The sequence below is a fragment of the Apis cerana genome, linkage group LG4, assembly GCF_029169275.1.
Source record: "Apis cerana isolate GH-2021 linkage group LG4, AcerK_1.0, whole genome shotgun sequence".
Lineage (NCBI taxonomy): Eukaryota > Metazoa > Arthropoda > Insecta > Hymenoptera > Apidae > Apis > Apis cerana.
In genome coordinates, this window is record NC_083855.1 from 3675803 (window position 1) to 3697369 (window position 21567).

At 21.6% G+C, this 21567-nt stretch overlaps 7 protein-coding genes across 11 annotated transcripts; 4 read left to right on the top strand and 3 right to left on the bottom strand.

The window, feature by feature from the left end:
- Nucleotides 1–176: 176 nt before the first annotated feature.
- On the top strand, nucleotides 177–2383 carry LOC107993909 (uncharacterized). 2 transcript variants are annotated; one of them, XM_062073621.1, is made up of 7 exons: nucleotides 177–546; nucleotides 668–812; nucleotides 897–960; nucleotides 1059–1185; nucleotides 1371–1712; nucleotides 1793–2004; nucleotides 2083–2383. In XM_062073621.1, the coding sequence occupies exons 1-7, from the start codon at nucleotides 521–523 to the stop codon at nucleotides 2313–2315; spliced, it is 1149 nt and encodes a 382-aa protein (XP_061929605.1). In that variant the 5' UTR covers nucleotides 177–520; the 3' UTR covers nucleotides 2316–2383. The 2 variants fall into 2 exon arrangements, with proteins under 2 accessions (XP_061929605.1, XP_061929606.1); XM_062073622.1 differs by having other exon boundaries at nucleotides 229–385.
- A 302-nt stretch (nucleotides 2384–2685) lies between these two features.
- On the top strand, nucleotides 2686–3824 carry LOC107993908 (exosome complex component RRP41). The gene is made up of 3 exons (XM_017050581.3): nucleotides 2686–2937; nucleotides 3013–3315; nucleotides 3401–3824. Exons 1-3 carry the CDS (start codon nucleotides 2764–2766, stop codon nucleotides 3728–3730), a joined length of 807 nt encoding a protein of 268 aa, XP_016906070.2. The 5' UTR covers nucleotides 2686–2763; the 3' UTR covers nucleotides 3731–3824.
- A 139-nt stretch (nucleotides 3825–3963) lies between these two features.
- LOC107993907 (trifunctional enzyme subunit beta, mitochondrial) lies at nucleotides 3964–6883 on the bottom strand. The gene is made up of 7 exons (XM_062073619.1): nucleotides 6485–6883; nucleotides 5742–5904; nucleotides 5153–5528; nucleotides 4884–5058; nucleotides 4546–4826; nucleotides 4174–4479; nucleotides 3964–4058 (listed from the first exon to the last, which is right to left on the bottom strand). The coding sequence occupies exons 1-7, from the start codon at nucleotides 6537–6539 to the stop codon at nucleotides 4014–4016; spliced, it is 1401 nt and encodes a 466-aa protein (XP_061929603.1). The 5' UTR covers nucleotides 6540–6883; the 3' UTR covers nucleotides 3964–4013.
- A 103-nt stretch (nucleotides 6884–6986) lies between these two features.
- On the top strand, nucleotides 6987–10243 carry LOC108003498 (protein lethal(2)denticleless). 2 transcript variants are annotated; one of them, XM_017065767.3, is made up of 8 exons: nucleotides 6987–7146; nucleotides 7343–7590; nucleotides 7740–7920; nucleotides 7991–8219; nucleotides 8289–8494; nucleotides 8563–8765; nucleotides 8845–9055; nucleotides 9178–10243. In XM_017065767.3, the coding sequence occupies exons 1-8, from the start codon at nucleotides 7104–7106 to the stop codon at nucleotides 9816–9818; spliced, it is 1962 nt and encodes a 653-aa protein (XP_016921256.2). In that variant the 5' UTR covers nucleotides 6987–7103; the 3' UTR covers nucleotides 9819–10243. The 2 variants fall into 2 exon arrangements, with proteins under 2 accessions (XP_016921256.2, XP_028525359.2); XM_028669558.2 differs by having other exon boundaries at nucleotides 7114–7250.
- Nucleotides 10244–10288: 45 nt separating this feature from the next.
- On the bottom strand, nucleotides 10289–13132 carry LOC108003642 (acylglycerol kinase, mitochondrial). Of its 2 annotated transcripts, none has more exons than XM_017066050.3 (9): nucleotides 12616–13132; nucleotides 12146–12415; nucleotides 11871–11990; nucleotides 11394–11784; nucleotides 11204–11319; nucleotides 10946–11130; nucleotides 10729–10872; nucleotides 10543–10661; nucleotides 10289–10440 (listed from the first exon to the last, which is right to left on the bottom strand). In XM_017066050.3, exons 2-9 carry the CDS (start codon nucleotides 12253–12255, stop codon nucleotides 10327–10329), a joined length of 1299 nt encoding a protein of 432 aa, XP_016921539.1. In that variant the 5' UTR covers nucleotides 12256–12415; nucleotides 12616–13132; the 3' UTR covers nucleotides 10289–10326. The 2 variants fall into 2 exon arrangements, with proteins under 2 accessions (XP_016921539.1, XP_061929604.1); XM_062073620.1 differs by lacking the exon at nucleotides 12616–13132 and adding an exon at nucleotides 12566–12613.
- A 161-nt stretch (nucleotides 13133–13293) lies between these two features.
- LOC108003643 (DDB1- and CUL4-associated factor 8) lies at nucleotides 13294–17735 on the top strand. 2 transcript variants are annotated; one of them, XM_017066053.3, is made up of 13 exons: nucleotides 13294–13436; nucleotides 14619–15032; nucleotides 15097–15288; nucleotides 15357–15449; nucleotides 15520–15785; nucleotides 15852–15995; nucleotides 16091–16314; nucleotides 16384–16549; nucleotides 16629–16791; nucleotides 16886–17016; nucleotides 17072–17191; nucleotides 17286–17402; nucleotides 17485–17735. In XM_017066053.3, the coding sequence occupies exons 2-13, from the start codon at nucleotides 14711–14713 to the stop codon at nucleotides 17629–17631; spliced, it is 2085 nt and encodes a 694-aa protein (XP_016921542.1). In that variant the 5' UTR covers nucleotides 13294–13436; nucleotides 14619–14710; the 3' UTR covers nucleotides 17632–17735. The 2 variants fall into 2 exon arrangements, with proteins under 2 accessions (XP_016921542.1, XP_016921543.1); XM_017066054.3 differs by having other exon boundaries at nucleotides 15532–15785.
- A 516-nt stretch (nucleotides 17736–18251) lies between these two features.
- Nucleotides 18252–20080, bottom strand: LOC107997362 (BOS complex subunit TMEM147). The gene is made up of 4 exons (XM_017055906.3): nucleotides 19372–20080; nucleotides 19004–19142; nucleotides 18673–18894; nucleotides 18252–18612 (listed from the first exon to the last, which is right to left on the bottom strand). Exons 1-4 carry the CDS (start codon nucleotides 19446–19448, stop codon nucleotides 18361–18363), a joined length of 690 nt encoding a protein of 229 aa, XP_016911395.1. The 5' UTR covers nucleotides 19449–20080; the 3' UTR covers nucleotides 18252–18360.
- Nucleotides 20081–21567: the final 1487 nt, after the last annotated feature.

The window sequence follows — 21567 nt, forward strand, 5'->3', positions numbered from 1 at the left end:
TAAATTTTAATTTAAAAAATTTATTTTTAATTTATAATTTATGTCATTTTTATGAAAAATTAATTTTTTATTTCAAATGAATAATTTCTAAAAATCTAATATATTTAATTATTATCTAGTAAAATTTTCGAATTGTAAGAGATTATAAATTAAAATTAAATTTAAAATTAGACTTTAAAAATTTTGAATTCATTTCTATGAATTAATGCAATATTAATTGTACTTAATATATATATATATATATATCTTATATGTAAATAAATAATTAATGTTGATTATTTTTAAATTTCAAGAAAAAATATTTTTTAATTTAATTTATTTACAAATATACGTATTAAATTTTTTAATTTATATTTACATAAAAGAAGGTTAAGAGAAGAATCATGTAAGAATCATTCGTGTCAATATTAACTTATAACATGACATTTAATATTTAATTAATTTATATTATAAATTTAATTATAAAATAAAATAATATATAAAAAAGTACAATTATTTATTTTAATAACAATATAACAAAATGATAACTTCACATTTTTTTTTAAAGTAAGTACTTATTTTAATAACCTTAGCAACTCTATTAATTTATGAATTTTTTACAAAATTTTTAATAATTAAAATAAATTATATTAAATAATTATATTTATTTACAATTATTAATTTTTAGGGGTATTAGAACTCGAATTATATTACCATTTCAATCAAATATTACATTAACTGTAATAAGATTTAATTCATCATCATCTGATTCTTCTTCTGATTCAGATTCAAATTCTGATTCTGAAGATTCTAATAAAGATAGAGAAAATAATGTAAATATTTTATAATTTTTAATTGAAAAAATATTTTATGTGTAATTATATGTGTGAAAATTTTAATGTATTTATTTTTTTTAGAAAGTATTTAAAACTATAGAATATTTACAAAGTGCAAAAGTTGAACAAAAAAAAAGACAAATAGGTAATATTTATAATATTTATTTATAAATATTGAATAATATTTATTCAATTTATTTCAAGTTAAATGTATAATAAGATAAAAAAAATTTATTATTATAGAAAAAGAAATAACCAAAGCAGCTCAAATCTCAACTACCACATCAACACAAGATAAAGAAAAAATTTTTTTATCTTTGTTAAATAAAATTGGCGATATACAGAATGCAGATAATACATTTATTAAAAGGTTAATCTTTTAAATTAAATTATATTCATTTTAAGATATATATTATATATTATATAAATAATATATTATATTATTATTTATATTATTATAATATAAATATTTAAATATAATATAATATTAATATAATATAATATATAAGAAATAATTAATATTATTATAATATAATATATAAATATTATTTATAGCAATATACATAAAAATACAATTGAAAAAAAAGATAAAATATATTGGGAAAAAGAAAATAATATCAAAAATTCAATTGAAAATATGAAATATCAATCACAGAATAAATTTTTCAACAAAAAATCTTACAACAAATTTAAAACAAAATATGATGATAATACAACACAATCAAATAGATTAATTAATATGTTACAAACAAAAAGAATGATAGATATTAATACTAAATTTGAAACAAAAATTGATAACTTTAAAACAAACAAATCATTTATTAGTAATATAATAAAACAAAAAAAATTAGAATCTACATATAAATATAAAAAAACAATAGAAAATATTGATGAAAGGTATATATATTTTATTAAGAAAAATTAAAATATGTACAATAGAAATAATTTATATAAAATTTTTTTTTATTAAATTTCAGTGATGCAGATGTTATGATGTTTAATATAAATAAATCTAAAAACTCAGATCCTAATATTAAAAAAATTGTTCCTAAATTTAAAATGTGGGATATATGGAAAGAAAAGGAATTAAAATTTTCAATAGAAAAATATCCTAAAAACGCATTTCAAGAAATGATTGAATGGACCAAAGAAGGAAAATTATGGAAATTTCCTATAAATAATGAACAAGGTATTTATAAAATATAGGATTTATTATTTTATACATAATTTATGTTATACATAATGTAAATTTTTTTTCATAATATAGGGATGGAAGATGAATATAATGTTCATTTCTCAAAGCATGTATTTTTGGAACACCATTTAGTACCATGGTGTCCCTCTAAGGGTCCAATACGACATTTTATGGAATTAGTATGTGTTGGACTTTCAAAAAATCCATATATGACAATTGAAGAAAAATATGATCATATAATGTGGTATAAAAATTATTTTAAAGATAAGCAAGATTTATTACAAAAATTAGGTATTGTAGAATAAAAAAAAATATTTGTAAAAAATATATAAAATGATTAATTGTTTTTAAAAAATAAAAATTTAATAAAATATATGAATTTTATTCCTTTAAATTATATTTTATAAATAAACATAAACATTGAATAAAATGATACTCAATATTAATTATTTTTTAAAGAAATTAAATAAGTTATTCAATATTTATAAAATTATAAATATTGAAAAATAAAACAAAAATTATTAATTCAAATTAATATTTGAAATTTATAAATAAATAATTTATTTATTAATAAACAAATAAATTAGATTGAAATACTTAAATTAATTTATGAAAAAAAACGATATAGTTAGAATTGAAAACTATTAGATCAAGTGGCCAATGAGATTATCGAATTGAGATTTGAGATTTTAAGATTGGTTTAATGTATATGTATGTATAGGTTAGTTTTAATATTAAAATTTCTCGAAAAAGATGATTGAAGTTGAAAATATTGAAGACCAAAATGGATTACGCCTAGATGGTAGACGAGCGTTAGAATTAAGACAAATTCGTATAAAAATGGGAGTTTTTGGACAAGCTGATGGAAGTGCTTATATCGAACATGGTAACACTAAAATTTTGGTTACGGTATATGGACCTCATCAGGTTAACAATTTTTCATATATTATAATTTTAATATCATTATATATTAAATTATATATAATTAATATATTTATTTAGCCAAGAAATTCTACAGGTAGAAGTACAAGTAAAGTTACTAAAGGTATTGTAAATTGTCAATATAGTATGGCAGTATTTAGTTTATCTTCCGGAGAACGTAAACGCAAACCAAGAGGTGATAGAAAATCGCAAGAAAGATCTCTTCAATTAAAACATGCGATGGAAGCAATAATACACTTAGAATTATATCCACGTTCACAGATAGATATTTATGTAGAAGCATTACAAGTTGATGGAAGTGAATATTGTGCATCTGTAAATGCAGCTACACTTGCTTTAATTGATGCTGGAATTCCTATTAAGGTAATATATAATAAAATAAAAAATAAATATTTTATGATTTTCATCAAGATTTTTTTTAAACAAAACTATTATTTTATTTTTATAGAATTATGCTATAGGTTGTACTGTAACATTAATTAATTGCCCATCTTTAGAAGATGAAGATAATACATTAGAGAGAGGAGTATTAGATGCAAATTATGTAGAAGAATGTGCTCCTGGTGTTACTTTATCTGTTGTCGCATTACCAAATAGTGATGGTATATCAAAAGATGGATTAATAGTAGTAGCACAAGGTGCTGGACAAAGATTACATTTGTCTCAATTTGAATCACTGAAAGCTCGTGTATTATGTGGATGTCAAGATATAAAAACTATTTTAGATCATGCAGTTAGACAATATTTAACAGAACAATCACTTCCTTCTCTTTTTTAGATATATGGTTAAAAAAATATTAAATAATATACCAACAATTTTTTTATAAAAATTATATAATATAAATTATATTCATTAAAATTTTTTAAATGTATTTTTTAAAAATTTATATTTTTTTACATTTTATATATATATATATATATATATATATATATGTATATATATGTGTATATGTATCATTATATATGATTATATTATAAACAATGGTTTTTTCTTTTAAATCAATATATAAATTTTTTTAAAAATATTAATGTTTATTTATTTTTTTTTTGTTTTTTGTCTCTTAAACTTTAGCACCAGGATATCTTTCCATAATCATACCTACACCCTGTAATTAAAAATAAAATAAATTTATTTAATAATTTATCAATAAATTTATCAATAAGATAAAATATATTATAAAGATATCAATAATATTTAATTATTTTTACAATTTTTTTTACCTGTCCTCCAGCTGCACAAGCTGCAATTAATCCAAATTGTTGATCTTCTTTAATAAGTCGATTAGCTGTATGAGTAGCTAATCGAATTCCAGTTGCTGCAAATGGATGACCAATTGATAAAGATCCACCCCATGCATTCCACTTATTGAGATCTGGTATTCCTACTTTTAAAGATCTTCCTAAATAATTTTGTGCAAATAAATCAGAGTCCAAAGCTTTTAAATTGGCTAAAATTTGTCCAGCAAAAGCTTCATGTATTTCCCACACTCCAATATCTTTAACATTTAATTTTGCTTTTTGCAATACCTAAAATTTATTTTAAAAATATTATGTATTAAAATTCTAATATGTAAAATAATAAAATATTACAACCTGTGGTATAGCATAAGATGGTCCCAAGAGTAATTGATCAATAGGATCTTGGGAAACATAAATAAAATTTCTTAAATATGCTTTTGGAGTAAGACCAAGTTGAAGAGCTTTTTCTTCTGTCATTATTAAAGCTGCTGATGCACCATCAGTTAAAAAGGAAGCATTAGCAGCAGTAACTGTTCCATATGGTTTAACAAATGCTGGTTTCAATTTTGCTAATTTTTCTTTTGTTGAAACTTGAATACCATTATCTTTGTATATTACCTCATTTACATTTGGAACTAGAAAAAATAATCAAATTAATTAATTTATTTCATTTACTTAATTTTATTTATTACTTTTATAGGGAACTATATCTGTGAAGTATCCTTGTTGTTGTGCTTTAGCAGCTAAAGTATGTGAACGTAAAGCATATTCATCTTGCTCTTTTCTTGATATTCCAAATGCAGCTGCTAATCTGTCACTGCTATGTCCCATTGTTTCATTACTAGAAAATTCTGCTACTGCAGGTAACTGTAATTATATAAATAAATCAAATATAATATATAAATATTATAATATTAAGAATTAAAATATAATTTTAAGATAGAAGAAAATAAAAATATACATCTGGTACAAAATGTGCTGCTCTGATATTAGTAAAAAGTGTTAGCTTTTCTCCAATTGTTTTTGCTTTATTAGCTTGTAACATCAATGCTCTCATATGTTTGCTATGTCTAATTGGTATATCTGACAAAAATTCTACTCCTCCTGCTATGATTACATCATATACACCACATGCTATCAAACCCATGCCAGTTGTAAGAGCTTGATTACTACTGATGCATGCCATAGTTACTGTATGTGCAGGAATACGATCACTATACCCTGCTGCTAAAGCTGCTTCTCTAGCAATATTTGAAGTTTTTACTTCTTGTATTACTGTACCATAAACAATATATTCAACAATTTCTTTAGGAAATTTAATTTTCTTTTGTAAAGCCCTGACATAAATAAAATATAAATATATATAAATTATAAAATAAATTATTATAATATAATATTATAAAATTATAATTATAAATAATTATAGATAATGATAATAATAATAATTACTATAAAATATATTTTAAAAAACTTATACTAATTAAATATAATAATATGAAGTTTTAATTAAATATAATATGATTAAATATATTTAAGAAATAAAAACTTACACTAATGAATGTCTGGCAAGATCATATGCCATCAAGTTTTTGTAACTTGTTCCAGAATGTAAAAATGGTGTTCTTACACCATCAATAAATACAATATTTTTAGTAACATTACTTTTAGTTGCATATAATTTATTATTTGTTTTTAAATATTTTATTGTAGAACCTAAAATAAAAAATATATAGTATTTATAATTCATATTTTTATCATTTTATAATTTTTATATTAGAATTTTTATTTTTATAATTTAAAAAATATAATAAAAAAATATGATTATAATTATTATAATGATTATGTTGTAATTATAATAATTATATTAATTATCTTATAATTATAAATAGTAATAATAATGATAATAATGAAGATATAGAAGAATAGTAATATGATATATATATATATAAAACTAATATTTAATATTTCTATTTCTTATTATGCTTTATGATTATTTTATATATATATATATATATATATATATATATATATATATATATATATATGATAATAAATATTAATTATAAAAAAACATTAAAAATTTCAAACTAATTTTTTAATTATCATATTTAACATTTAACTAATAATCAATATTTAGTATTTATGAACAAAAAATTATGATATTAGCGACAATAAAAAATAATAAAATATCTTTACTTTAAAGATTTTGATTTTTTATTTCATATCTAAAAAATTAAAAATGATATTCTTGAATTTTTTTATAATATTTATAATATAATATAATTCAACATACCATATTTAGGAAATCCTCCTTTTAGTAAAAATTTATTTTTGATAAGAAAAAACATATTTAAAATCAATTTAAATCTCTCTACTTTTTAAAATCTCATTTATTTCTTTATATGTTACTATTTAATATATACCAACAAGTATCGAAGACTAAATATGTAAGTACTTTGATCTATATTTAAGTCTTATTCTCAAAATATTTTTATACATAATTACTTATACTACTATTACTAGCGCATAAGTATTAAATGTGATGATTAACAAAATGGAAAATGAATGTATTCAAAAATATAGATTTTATTAATTATTTCTTTTTTCTATTATTCGGCATAATTATAAAGATAGGATATAATAAAATTACAATTATAAAAATCAAAATTTCATATCTAAATAAAATTATACGATGTTATATAAATAGGAATAAGCAAATTTATATCTATGTCATTTCATTCATTATTTCCGACTTTATTTAGTATTTATATACTCTTTAAATAGAATTAAATATCGTTACATAGAAATTATCTTAATTTAGAAGTGCGGGAAAACTGACATATTTTCCCGCTTACAATCTCATGTACGAATAATTTGCTATGTAATAAATATTGATTTCATGCTATTTCAGAATGAATTTAGTGCATTCTATTGTAGAACGTGAAAAAGGAATTGGTAATGTGTCTTTTTATGATTGTATATAGTAAAAACTTTAAATATATATTATAAATATAAAATAGGTTATATATGAAAATAACATTACGTTGAATATGATATTTGTATGTTTCACGTATAGTATTTATTTTCATAAATGTATAGATGATATAGGTGTATAGATATAAATTTTGAAAAATTATAAAATTTTTTTCAGCATCGATACGTGATTATGATATTGCTTTATATCGTTTGAAATGTTACGAACATGATGTATATCGAGGTATAACACCAAGTACAAATGCACTTGATTTCAATCCTGAACCACCAGTTTTTGCATGTCGATTTTGTACCACAGAAGGATATGAACAAATAATTGCTTTAGCAAATGAAGATGGAAAGATTGCTTTACAAGATACAAATATCAAAAGTATTAAATCAAATCAACCATTGGAAGGAACACAGGTATATCATTGTGATATATGTCAAATTATTAAAAATTAAAAATTGTAATGGAATAAAGTATTAGATATAATTTTTTTATTTATAAAATCATAATTCATATAAAATATATTATTAAGAAATATATAAAAAATAAATTTAATATTTTTTAGGCACATTGCAATGCAATATTTGATATAGCTTGGATGCCAGGAGAATTAAAATTAGTCACAGCATCTGGAGATCATACTGCTAGATTATGGGATATGTCTGGTACTGATATTCGATTAATTAATCATTTTCATGCTCATACAAGGAGCGTTAAAACTGCAGTATTTCGTTTTCAGGATCAAGGTATCTTTAATATTCTATTTATATATTTTTATCTTATTATTTTAAGAAATTAAGAGAATATATATTTTAGCTGTATTTGCAACTGGAGCTAGAGATGGTTCTATAATGATATGGGATATTCGAGCTAATCATTATGAACGTCCTAAGCCAGATAATTGTATTGCTAATGCACATAATGTTGGAACTCTAAGTAATGTACGACAACGTAGAGTAATCAGTCATGCATCTAGAGCACAAAGTATTACTGGTTTAGCATTTCAAGATGATTTTACTTTACTTTCATGTGCTGCTGGAGATGGGTAAGTTTATTGATATAAATATATTATAAAAAAAAAAAAATGTTAATTTTAGTTATAAATTTAATATAGTTTAATAAAAGTTTGGGACTTGCGTAAAAATTATACTGTTCACAAAAAAGATCCCATAGCTAAACATACAATGAATTATACTGGACATAGTACAAGAAATGGATTTTCATCATTATTAATATGTCCAGCCAGAATTACACTATATGCTAGTTGTATGGATAATATTATATATGCCTATAACATATCATCTTATAATCCTAAACCAAGTAAGAATACAAAAAATATATTATTGATACTAAATACGAAATTTAAAAATTTTCTCTTTGCATATTAGTTGCAGAATTTTATGGACATCAAAATCGTACATATTATGTTAAAACGTGTTTAAGTCCTGATGGACGTTATATTGCAAGTGGTTCCAGTGATGAACTTGCATATATTTGGCATACAAGCAAACCAGGAGCACCAGTTGTGCAACTTTCTGGACATACTGAAGAGGTTACTTGTATTGCTTGGTGTACTATTGGAGAAACAAAAGTATTAAAAATATTACGCTTTTTTTCATTATATTTTTTTATATATAATATTAATGTTTTTAAAAATTATATATATATAGATAGTCACATGTTCTGATGATTCATGCCATCGAATTTGGAGAATTGGTTATGAACATAAATTAGATAATGAAGAAATATTAATACGTGGTAATGCAGAAGTCATTTCTAATAAGAATCCATTAGAAAATTTAAAACTCGAAACTACACCAACTGTTACGCGGCATTGCATCATATCTGAAGAACATACTCCAGGTTCTGATACTATATCTAGTATGTAATCATAACATAATAAAATTATAAAATTTTATTATTATTATTATAATTATATATTATTGTTAATTTTATTTAATTTATTATTATTATCTTATATATTTTATCATTTCTTTTATCAGATATTACACCTGGACCGAGTTCATCAGATGTTTACAATCAAACAGAAGATAATCAAAATTTATTTAATATTACTAGTTCAATGAAAAGAAGTTATTTCCAAATGATCAATGGATCTTGGTCTGATGGAAAATTTAAGTCAATTTTATCTCCTATAGAAGAAAATCACACATCCATTACAAAACGTATTCATTTAGAAAATCGTGGAGCACGAAGATTATTTAGCCCATATAATGATAATAATTCGTTATTAAACAGAGGTTATGAATCTGATGAACCAACTACAAGTTTATCAAATATAGAAAGTAGAAATAGCGAAATTAATTTTTCACCTACGCTGAATCTTCCGAATTTCGTTATTGATGGTACAGCGCCACATTTACTTCAATTATCTCCAGAAAAATATAAAGAAAATGTTGATTGGTTAACTAGAATACGAAGAGAAAAATATGAACAAAAAATGAGGAAAACAATGTCAGAAAAATTACCTAGTCCTGTTTCTTGTACAACGCTTACTAGGAGAAATACTAGATCACGATCAACAGAACCACAAAAAATATCTAAAATACCGCGAAGTCCAGCACTTTCTTTATTGAATTTCTTTAAAATTACTGGTAAAGACTGTGAAACGAATATATTATGATGATGCTAATATAATACATTTTATAAAATTTTGGAGATTATCATGAATTCTTTTTATTAGATTATGTTTTATCTATATTAAAATTCGTATAAAACTTTTATTAAAAATATTTGTTAGGAATATCTGTTTTATAAACAATACAAAATTATATCCAAAATATCAATCAATGAATGTGATATGAATTTCAGCGCGCTTTCTCATGTTTATGATGTGGTACCTTATAAAATAAATAGGATTTACAATGATAAATATCATTAATGTAAGATAAATATAACATAGAAGTATTACAAGTATGTAAAAATAGTTTATATACTCAATGTCATGTTTAAATGATAGTATATCTTTTATATATATAATGATAAATTATTTTTATAACATATTGTATTAAAATAAAAAGTTTTGCTAATTTTTTTATTAATATCTAATTTGTTCTAATTTTTATCGAGAATCAAAAATTCAAGACAAATAAGTAATTCTTAAATTTTATTTATTTTATATATATCTTTTATCAACTTTTGAATTGAGAACAAAATACTTTTACTGCCTGTGAAAACAATTTAATTTCAACTGCCTTTAGTTCGTATTCTTCATTATCGATATATAATGTATAATGCTTATTAACCTGTAACATATATCAAAAATGTTTATCAAAAATGAATTAACAAGTTAAAATTAAAAATAAATTGAAGTTACAAAAATTCTATCTTTTTTTTTTAAATCTTACTGTTTGTGGAGTTAATTCAATTTTTTTTGCTTCTATCACTTGTTCACACAATGATTTATTATTTTGTTCTTTTTTCCAACCTTCAGATACAAAAGAAAAATAATCTATATCCTTTGGACCTATAATAAAAACAATTTTTCATGATCATATTAATTTTTTTTAAAGATAAAATATTTATTTAAATACCCATTTTCACTTTCAAAGATGATGGAGATTCATCTTGTGATTTGTCTATATTAGAAGTTTCTATATGTAATTCACAAGTTGATATAGGTAATTCATGGAGAATATCACATTTTTCATTTATTATCTTACTAAAATCAATACTATCTAAAAAAAAAATAATAATTTAATAATAGATTTTAAAATACTACTTATTTTGAATATATAAATAAAAATATACCTCTAATGATAGTATTTCTTGGTGCAAATACATGCCACCATCTTGTGTTTAAATTAGAAAATCCATTTGTTGAATTTTTTTGATTACAACGAGAACAACCTTCACAAGGAAGTGTATATTTCAATATTACATCACAATATTTATTTAAATTTTCTTTATAACCATTAAATATATAAGTTGCATATCTATATAATATTAAATAATATGTAAACATAATGCAGATATAAATTTTAAAATATTAAAAAAAAATATTTATACTTTTTTAAAGGTCCCCAATACCAATATTTTGTAGCTAAAGCATTTGCATCTTTCCATGCACCCCATTCTACTGCTCCCATAGCATAAATTGGCTTTACTGGTTCTTCAGAATTATCCTTTAATTTTAAAATCAAATTTAAATTTAATGACAAATTTAAAAATAAATTATGTTTATATAAAAGAAATATACTTCAATAGGTTTAATTTCAATCATATCCATCATTTTAGATTTTTCATTTATAATTGCCATTGTTGCCTCTATCATTTGTTTTATATCAGAAAGATCATCATATTTATGATACAAAGATTTTGCAATTTTGTTTGTTTGTCCCAATGGCAAAATACCAATAGGGCATTGTTTAACTGATTTAAGATTCAAATCATATTTCCTTACTAATCCAGTTAAAACATCAGATAATGTACCATCTCCTCCTGCAACTATGATAGCATCAGTAGGTGTATCTAAATTCATTATAATTTTCCGAGCATCATTTTGTGATTCTGTTTGTATAATAGTTACAGCAATTCCAGCTAAATGCAAAAGTGGTTCACAATAATTTTGAAATAATTTTTTAGCTTTCCTATAAATAATAATAATATTTAATATCAATTAATCAATAAACAAAATTTTTATAATATTAATTTAATTTATATCAAATAATCAGACCCTTTTTTAGCAGCTGGATTTAAAATAATAGTTACATGACGAGGTTTTATATTTGTTGGAAGTGGAAGATCACCATATTGTGAAATACTTTCACAATATTGTCTCATTAATTGATCAGTCCTAAAAATTATATTACTTTTAATATTATCAATTTATTAATAGTTAACTTATTTATCATAAAATCAATATATATATATATATATATATATATATATATATATATATTATAAATATTTCAATTAAAAATAATTCAATTTTTTAAAGTAATATCTTACTCATATATTTCTTTACTATATGAAATTCCATACGTTAAAGCTGCACCTCCTATAAGAGATTTTTTCCAATTATTTCGTATAGTTCGGAAAAAATTTAATATTTTAGCCATTTTTTAATTTTTTATTTTTAATAACATAACCTTCCTAAATCTATAGCTGATATATTTTACATATTCATTTAATGTTTTAATTATAAATTTTTTAAAAACATACATCTATTATAAGAAGTTAATGTAGATGAAATTTTTATTCTTTGCATTATGTTTTTATCTGAAAGGTAAATATTTATTTATTTAATAATTTCAATAAAAATTTATCAAAAAACTAATAAAAGTATTTTATATTATTCATATTTTAAAAAATTTTAATTTTATGAAAATTTAATCTTTCTTTAATTATTTTTTTCAATTCCTTTTTTACCGAATAAATTATACGAAACAAATTGACTGAAGGATTATTTTCATACTCACATGTTTTGAATAGTTTATACGATTCCATTTAAATTACAATACATAAATATTAGAAAATATTTTTTGTTTTAATTAAAATATTCAATTTTAAATAATAAATTCATTTGTGATATTGATAAATATTATTTTATATAATAATTAAATTTTATATTTTTTATTATAAATATGAAAAAAAGATATAAAAAATGTTATGTAGTTGCTCCATCTAGATTCTTCAATATAAATACGATTTTATTTCTAAATTTGTCAAATATTATCACATTAATCACTTTTTCATGATTAAAAACTAATTGTTCATAAAACAGTTTTTTATGTGGTATAATTATGTTTCTCTATGCATCATCATTATAAAACAAAAAGATTTCAAAAAAAGATCGATAAAACAATTATGAATTCTTTCTTTTTGTCAATTATCTTCTTAAACAAAAGACAGTAGAAAAGAAGTTACGCCAATTGCGTATTTGTAGTATAACATAAAGAATAGTAAAAACTCTTAAACTTATTTTCTAGTTTCACTATATTGTCACCCATACTATATACAGTCCTGAACAAAGTTCGATTTTCATTTGTCGTTTTGGGCAATAGTTTTCCGACAGCAGCCATTTTGTGTCTTAAGACATCATCCGAACTGAAAGTGTTAAGGTGGACAGCATTGCTGTGAGCTAACAATAAGACACTTTCATAAGTATCAGCCATTTTATCAGTTAATTTCATTTACAAAGGAATTAACGGACAATAAATTTATGTAACACGTAAATGTGCGAATTTTTTATTCGTATATTTAAGTATACGTAAAAATAATATGTTTTTACGGATGACAGGTCAGTGTAATAATTATTTTGATTCTGTCACTTGTCGATGGTTATGTATAGTTACTGTATTTTGTAAAACGTATTAAATTCATAAGATTACATATTCATTATTTTATAAATGTTGCGTATTTTCTGTATTTTTAAATTGTATTAAAAAAATAATATTTTATAAAATTTATAATAATAAATAATTAATTAAGCATTTCAAAATAAAAATTATAGCAATTGAATATTTATATATTATATTTTTAGTTTTATATTTTCTAATTTTATGTTCACATTTTGTAACATTGCATTTATATATAATATTAAAAATTAATAGAATAATTTATAAAATATATAAAATATAGAATATATGTATATATTTAAATAATTTAATAATTTATTTATATTTAAATCATTGTTCTCTTTTTCTTAATATCATTTTTTTTATTTAGAAATTGATTTTTTTTAAATTTAAGTGTCATATAGAATATAACTATATAATGCAAATTAAAAATATAGAATGAAGTTCTTCTATATTTATTGTAGATTTTTTTTAAATCAATATTAAAATAATCTCTAAGTATACATGCATTTTTTTCTTTCTTGAATATTTTTAACCTTAATTTTCAAAATAACAATATATTTTGAAAATATTGAAAATCTTATAAATCTAATACAATAAAATTTATTGAATGTTTTGAAAAGATAAAAGAATTATTAATAAATATTAATAATTATTCAATAATTGTAATTAAATATTTAATAATTACATTTAACTTAATTAATTAATTATATAATTTAATTAATAATTAGTTTATATAATTTTGTTTGATTAACTTTACATTATATTAAGTAAGTATTTATAAATTTATTTAATATATTTATAAATTAATAATTATAAATTATTTAATATATATATTATTGTTAAATATTTTGAAATTTTGAAATTTTATAAAGATTATTGTCAATTTAGAAATAAAATAATTTTTACATATAAATGTATATATATATATATATATATATATATGTATATGTATGTATATATATAATAATTTTTTAAAATCATGTTATACATACAAAATACAGAATAATTTTATTTTATATTTTTAATTTATTATATTTTTATGTTTTTAATTTTTTGTTATATATATGACAGATTATAATCATTCCATATAATCATAATATTCATATAAATTTACATTACAGATAAAGTCAAATTGTAATATAAATATTGATAGATGAAAAGTACAAGTGAAATATTTATTATATAGAAAATTGTAGATTGATGATATTAAAAAATGGATTCTAAAAGTTATCATAAGGTGTATAAAGAAGTTGATGATATTGAATTGTCTACATCCAACAGCAAAGCAGATGAATTAATACAAGAACTTGTTGAACCGTTGGTTGATAATGAATGTGATATTGTTAATAAAAAAAATATATTTGAAGAAAATGAGAATAAAAATTCTCAGTTAGATACATCATTTTCTATTTTTAATTCTACAATATCATCAGAGGCAACTACCTCTCAAGACAATATTCCAAGTTCATCAAATGATACTGAATCAAGTTCTCCATCTAATAATCAAAATAAGTGTAAAAGAAGTATTTCAAAAGGTAATTTAATAATATTTTAGCACTTAAATATTTTATTCATATGAATTTATTATTTAATTTATAGCTCAAGTGAATGATGATAGTTTTAATGATAGCAATAGTTCTAATGAGGAATCAAGTAAACATCAAAAATTAAATGAAAATATGTGTAATAAATCAAAATTTGAAAATAAAAGTGTAGATAATACACAATTAATAAGGGAATCTAAGGATAGTTGTAGTGAAAGAACTACTGAAGATGTTGAAATGAGACCAGGTAATTGGTAAAAAAGAGATATGTAAAATTTTTAAAAGATTTTCGTACTACATTGTATTTAAATGTAGAAACTGAGGCAACTGCAGTTCCTAGAGAAATAAAGAATGATGAAGAGGGGCTAGAAATTGATAGTGATGCTACACGTTCTGAAGAAGATGAAGGTTTGTATTGTTAAGTTTATTAATTTTATAATTTGAAAAATATATTATTTTTATTGTTAAATATTAATAGAAATAATAATAGAACAGAGATTGAGACAATTAGAGGAGTTTCTTTCATCAAATTATTCAAATTTTGGTACGGAACAAACATCTAGTGAAGAAGAATCAGATACTCCTGCTTGTTTGAAAAAGAAAAAGCCAAAACCAAATTGGTTTGTGGTGCCAGAACTCCTTCATCGTGAAATAGGCATCAATCCATCATTTCAACGTAGATATTATGGCTCCTTACATGTTGTAGAACATTTTGAACTTATGTATAAACTTAAAGAACATGAGGTATATATTTATATTTTAAATTTTATATTTAAAAGATTAAAATGTATAATTATATCATTTTTATAGGGTTGTGTTAATTCTTTAAATTTTAATAAAAAGGGAAATTTATTGGCCAGTGGTTCTGATGATTTAGCTGTAGTTATATGGGACTGGGCAATAGGAAAAAAACATCATTCTTTTGCTAGTGGTCATAGGAGTAACATGTTTCAAGTATTTAATATTTAAAATATATTAATATATTTTAAATAAATAAAATTTCTTTATTTTGCAATATTACATGAATTTATATTATTATTAATTTTCAGACCAAATGGTTACCATTTGATGTAGAAAATTTAATGGCCACATGTGCTCGTGATGGACAAGTACGTTTGTTAGATATTAGACGTGGTGTTTCACGAAAACTAGCTACGCACAACGCGCCAACTCATAAACTTGCACTTCATCCGGATACACCACATGTAATTGTATCTGTTGGTGAAGATGCAAAAGTTCTATCCATAGATATTAGAGAAGAAAAACCAACGAAGTATGCCTTTTAAATAGTTTTCACGAAACATACTTTTTTATAATGTACAAAAATAATTTGATTGCATAGGTTGCTAGTAGTAAAAGATGGTTCCTCCCATGTACAATTATACAGTGTTCATTGTAATCCTCTTAAAAGCAACGAATTTTGTGTCGGTGGTCGTTCTCAATCGGTTAGAATATATGATAGACGAAATGTGTCTGCACCTGTACATGAATTATGTCCTGAACATTTGGTATGTTTTTCGAATTTTATAAAGTGATGATTAATAGCAAAATTATATTCGTTTATAATTTACTTTTCATGAATTACAGCGTTCGAACAAATACGTACACGTAACTTGTGCTTTATATAATTATGATGGAACTGAAGTTCTTGCATCTTATAATGACGAAGATATATATTTATTTGATGCAATATTACCACAAACTGGAGATTTTGTTCATAAATATGAAGGTCATAGAAATAATGCTACTGGTATGTCTAATTGTATTTATTTTGCTATTATTTTGTAGATAAAATTGAATGAAATAAGAATTAAATAAAGATTAGGATTTAATATATTTTACAGTAAAGGGAGTTAATTTTTTTGGACCAAAGAGTGAATTCGTTATGTCTGGATCAGATTGTGGAAATATATTCATTTGGGAGAAGAATTCTGAAGCAATTGTAAATTGGATGCCTGGCGATGAGCAAGGAGTGGTATGTAATCTATTAAAAATATAACAATAAAATTTAATAACACTCTGTCGTATAGGTAAATTGTTTAGAACCTCATCCACATATTCCTATTATTGCCACAAGTGGACTTGATTGTGATGTAAAAATATGGGCTCCATCTTGTGAAAACCCTCCTTCGCTTTCAAGATTAGAAAGTGTACGTATAAACAAAATGTGTATAATTTATAAAATTATTATAAATTATTATAAATATTATTTTGTAATATTATTTTATTTATGATTTTTTCTAGTGTGTCACAGCTAATGCAGTGAATAGAGCACAAGAAACTACTACTGAATCTGATGCATTTGATAGGCGAATGCTTTGGATGTTATTAAGACATATTCGTCATACAGAAAGAGTAAGAGTACGTATTTACAAATATAAGTTGAATAAGAATATAATATAGAAATTTATTTAATTATTTTATATTGTGTTATATTGTGCAGAATTTAAACGCACGTCGAGGTTCTAGTGATCAAAACCAAGATGATGATGACGACGACGATGATGATATCCTTGAAGATTCTTCTGATCATAGTGATAGTCAATCAGAAGGAGATGAAATTATAAGATTGCAATGTCCTCCATCTTAGAGGTATTAAGACAGACTATTTTATGTTTTGTACATTAATTATACAATAATTTATACAATGTCCTTGAATGATGTTATTAAAAATGGATAATTATGATAAAGAAATGAATCTGTTTTTGTTCTACCAGTTTAATAGTTTGATAAGACAAATAATAATTTATTAAAATCAGTTAATTTATTAAAAAAGTTATAGTTGAATATGTATAAAGATTAGCTAAAGATACGTAAAATATTAAAAAAAAAAAAAAAGAAATAATATGATTCTATTTTTAGCTTTCAAAATTTATACTTTGATAAAATTAAGAAACTGCTAAAAAAAAATTAAATATTTACCGTCATATTTGAGAAATGTTTACATTCTTGTTTTTATTATTTATAAGTTTAATAATGTTTAATTTTAAATTAATATCTTCATGATTTTTGAATAAATATAAACTGTGTTTTGAAAATTGTTGTTAATAAATATAAAATTTAAATCTCAAGATGTATAATATATTAACAAATAAAGGATTGTTTCTATGCATAATATTATCATTAGTATAATTGAATTCCTTTGTTATAAAAATATATAAAATAAAATAATTTTATATAAAATATAAAAAAATTAAAAGAATAATATAATTTATTATTATTATTATAGAACAAGATTTATTTTTTATTTTAATTGTGTAAGAAATAAAGAAATATATATATGTAATTATAATATTAATATTTTAAAATATAATATTTTTCAAAAAATACCTATAGAATGAGCAAGACCTGCATACATGTATAATGTTGTAACACCCATGATAAATGTAGTTGTAGCTTTAACAATAAGGGTTGACCAAGGACCAGTTAAAAAAAATACTATTAGAAAATCTAAGATAAGTGGCCTATAAACTGTAAGTATAAGCATGCCAATTACTATTGGAACAAAACTTCGTTTTAAATCATGTCTTGACCATAACCATACAAGTGTTGCTGTAGTTATATGTTGTACCTATATGTTAAAAATTTTTAATAAAATATTTTTGCGAAATATATAATAAATATTACTTACTAAATTAATGTTAGATTCAAGACTTTTTTGAATATATTTCCAATCAAATTCTGCACCCCTTGCTCCAACCCATAACAAAAGAAACCTAGTGAGCAATACTTCAGCTCCAGCCCATCCAACTCCAGCAGTTAAAACTTTTGCATGTCCTTTACCAGGAATATTGTTCAAAACTAATAGTATTCCTACTAAATCAGCTAAATCTATTGAAGATTTTAAAAATTCCTATAATATTTATTTTATGTCATTTTAAATATATCAAATACATTTATATTAATTAAAATTATCAAATTAAAAAATATATATACATATATATATATATATAAATACATACACCAATTAAATCAAAACCTTCACCTCCTACATTGTCTGCTGTAGGAAAAAATGTAGCAAGTGCAAGCATTTTTACTAATTGTGTAAATATATAAATGCCTCCAGCTTGAATACATTTCCAAAATGCACCATATTCTGATCTGAAAATTTTTAAATTATTTGTATTTAGATATATTAAAATTTAAGTTGCAATTTATTATGTGACATTATTATTTATTGATAGAATCATAGAAATAAAAATAAATTTGAAAATGATTATAATATTATTTTAATCTATTTATAATAATATTATTTTAGATATATTATTACATTCCAATAATATATAGATTAGGATTATAAATAGGTTAGGAATAGTTTCAATATACTCACAAGCCTGAATATTTATAAGTAAGATAATATGGAACATAAACTAAAGCTAAACAGTTTCCAAAATGATATAATGTCATCTTTTTAATAATATTATGTCAATTTAATTTAGATATTATTCATCATTAAATATCAAACAATTTATACACAGAGAATGATAAACGAAAATACATACATGGCTATTATAAATTTTGTCGATAAAGAAAACTTCTGTATTTTTTAATTTCCCGAATAAAATGTCAATTTTTGTTATTTTATTAATAGATTTTAATTCATTTTAAAATTGATTGTGATTATATATGTATATGTTTAGTTTTAAAAATTTATTATTATTAAATTAAAAAGAATAGAAATTAAGAAAAAAAATAATTTTTTTCAGGTATACAAATTATATTTTATATATATATATATTTTTTTCTTATTATTCATTATATAGTATATTCATTACAATATTAATTTATAAAGAGATTATTTGATTCTGTTTATTTCTCCTATTAAATTTCTAATTTTTTAGGTTATGTTTTATTTTATCTTGAATTAAAGTTATTTTTTTATATTTTATTAATTAGATTTTATTTTTAAGAAAAAAGATTTAAAAAGATAACAATTTTTTATTCTGCTTGTAAATTAATTTTGAATTAAATTATGGATTAGTAACTTTATTTATATAAGAGATATACAGAAATTACATTATATTTGTATAATATAATTTAAAAATTTTGAAATATAATTTAGTTGATTATATGTAAACATTCAGTATGTCTAAAATTGTGTAGTCTCCCTTAGCACAAACGTTTTTTCTGTAATGTTATATCATCCTTTGTATTTTAACCCCTTTGAAGGGGTTACTAAGGGACACCCCTTTTAATCTCAAAAAAGGGGTAACTGCTAAAAAAGGGTGTTTTAACTGGAAAGATATTGACTATATATTTTTAATGTTTTTGATTTATTTTGATGTTTTTTCTATATCTAATTTTATTTTATTATTATTTAGTAAATAAAAGTAAATAAAACTATTTTTATGAAGAAATTAAAAATTTTATAAAAACAAAAATAAAATTCAATTCAAGATATATTATGAATTGGACAATTTTTTTCCTTATATTATTAGAATTTAGAGGAAACACCCCTTTAGTTATTGAAGTATTATAATCGAGCATGGTCTATCTTTTTAACATTTCAGTTTGCTTTTTAAAACGCATCTACCCTTTCTAGTATTGTTGATAGTAGATATGTCCCTTCCCTTCTTTCTGTTTGGAATCGGTAGGGCACACCCCTTTTAGTAAGGGATTTAGAATATTCCAATGGAGCATGCTCCGTCTGCTAGCCGTCACAGGCTGTGTTGTAAAAGTTCTCCCTTTCTAACATTTGTGATGGAGATTCTACTTCGAGGGATTGGTTGGGAATATTCTATGATTGGTCAGAGATGTTCGGGGATATATTGAGTGTACCCTGATATAGCTCTTCTCCGTAGCAAGTATAGAAGGAAGGATCAGTTTAGCTGAGACTACCGTTGAGTCTACTTCAGAACATGTGTTACTTAGTATTGATATAAGTTAAAAAATTATCTGTGGTGTATTGTATATGATATATTTATAAATATAATAATAATATATTAATGTGTAAATATAATATTAAAAAATTAATATTTCAATTGTGTATTATTTTAATATTTGTTCATATATCTTTTGATTATATAAAAAAAATAAATAAATATTAAATACAATTTTTAATTATAAATTTTATTTCTTATATTTCTATTTTAATCCTTGTATAATATAGTATTGTGTTTTATTTCAATTTTCTATATTAATAGTGGAACATGTCATAAGTGGAATTTATTTTTTTCAGAAATACATTTATTTACATAAATTCATTTATTTTTTGTGATAATTATTTTCATTTATTTTTATTTATTTTATATTTTTTTTGAATAAAAATATTATTTTTAATGTCAATATAAATATGTAATTAATAAATTCATATATTTGTACGCCAATTAAACATATGATTTATTTAATCATTATATACAAAAATTTTTATAAATCTTTATGAATTGTTAGTTATGATGTGTCAGTGATGTGCAAAATTTTTAATATATACAACTAAAAATGGGTAAGTTCATATATCTGTAAATTAAAAGATACTCTTATATATGTAACCATTTTAATTTTATTTCTGTTTCAATATTGTACATTG

Excerpts from the sequence above, each read along its gene's own strand:
- LOC107993909 (XM_062073621.1), top strand. The coding sequence starts at position 521 with ATGATAACTTCACATTTTTTTTTAAA. Across the intron at positions 547-667 it reads ACTTCACATTTTTTTTTAAA|GGGTATTAGAACTCGAATTA; the intron begins GTAAGTACTTAT and ends ATTAATTTTTAG. Across the intron at positions 1,713-1,792 it reads ATAGAAAATATTGATGAAAG|TGATGCAGATGTTATGATGT; the intron begins GTATATATATTT and ends ATTAAATTTCAG.
- LOC107993908 (XM_017050581.3), top strand. The coding sequence starts at position 2,764 with ATGATTGAAGTTGAAAATATTGAAGACCAAAATGGATTACGCCTAGAT. Across the intron at positions 2,938-3,012 it reads CGGTATATGGACCTCATCAG|CCAAGAAATTCTACAGGTAG; the intron begins GTTAACAATTTT and ends ATATTTATTTAG. Across the intron at positions 3,316-3,400 it reads ATGCTGGAATTCCTATTAAG|AATTATGCTATAGGTTGTAC; the intron begins GTAATATATAAT and ends TTATTTTTATAG.
- LOC107993907 (XM_062073619.1), bottom strand. The coding sequence starts at position 6,539 with ATGTTTTTTCTTATCAAAAATAAATTTTTACTAAAAGGAGGATTTCCT. Across the intron at positions 5,059-5,152 it reads CAGCACATTTTGTACCAGAT|TTACCTGCAGTAGCAGAATT; the intron begins GTATATTTTTAT and ends ATATAATTACAG. Across the intron at positions 4,827-4,883 it reads AGATATAGTTCCCTATAAAA|TTCCAAATGTAAATGAGGTA; the intron begins GTAATAAATAAA and ends TATTTTTTCTAG.
- LOC108003498 (XM_017065767.3), top strand. The coding sequence starts at position 7,104 with ATGAATTTAGTGCATTCTATTGTAGAACGTGAAAAAGGAATTG. Across the intron at positions 7,147-7,342 it reads AGAACGTGAAAAAGGAATTG|CATCGATACGTGATTATGAT; the intron begins GTAATGTGTCTT and ends AATTTTTTTCAG. Across the intron at positions 9,056-9,177 it reads AGGTTCTGATACTATATCTA|ATATTACACCTGGACCGAGT; the intron begins GTATGTAATCAT and ends TTCTTTTATCAG.
- LOC108003642 (XM_017066050.3), bottom strand. The coding sequence starts at position 12,255 with ATGGCTAAAATATTAAATTTTTTCCGAACTATACGAAATAATTGGAAA. Across the intron at positions 11,785-11,870 it reads AATCCAGCTGCTAAAAAAGG|GAAAGCTAAAAAATTATTTC; the intron begins GTCTGATTATTT and ends TATTATTTATAG. Across the intron at positions 10,662-10,728 it reads ATCTTTGAAAGTGAAAATGG|GTCCAAAGGATATAGATTAT; the intron begins GTATTTAAATAA and ends TTTTTATTATAG.
- LOC108003643 (XM_017066053.3), top strand. The coding sequence starts at position 14,711 with ATGGATTCTAAAAGTTATCATAAGGTGTATAAAGAAGTTGATGATATT. Across the intron at positions 15,289-15,356 it reads AGATGTTGAAATGAGACCAG|AAACTGAGGCAACTGCAGTT; the intron begins GTAATTGGTAAA and ends ATTTAAATGTAG. Across the intron at positions 16,550-16,628 it reads AATTATGTCCTGAACATTTG|CGTTCGAACAAATACGTACA; the intron begins GTATGTTTTTCG and ends CATGAATTACAG.
- LOC107997362 (XM_017055906.3), bottom strand. The coding sequence starts at position 19,448 with ATGACATTATATCATTTTGGAAACTGTTTAGCTTTAGTTTATGTTCCA. Across the intron at positions 19,143-19,371 it reads ACTTATAAATATTCAGGCTT|ATCAGAATATGGTGCATTTT; the intron begins GTGAGTATATTG and ends AAAAATTTTCAG. Across the intron at positions 18,613-18,672 it reads TTGAATCTAACATTAATTTA|GTACAACATATAACTACAGC; the intron begins GTAAGTAATATT and ends TTTAACATATAG.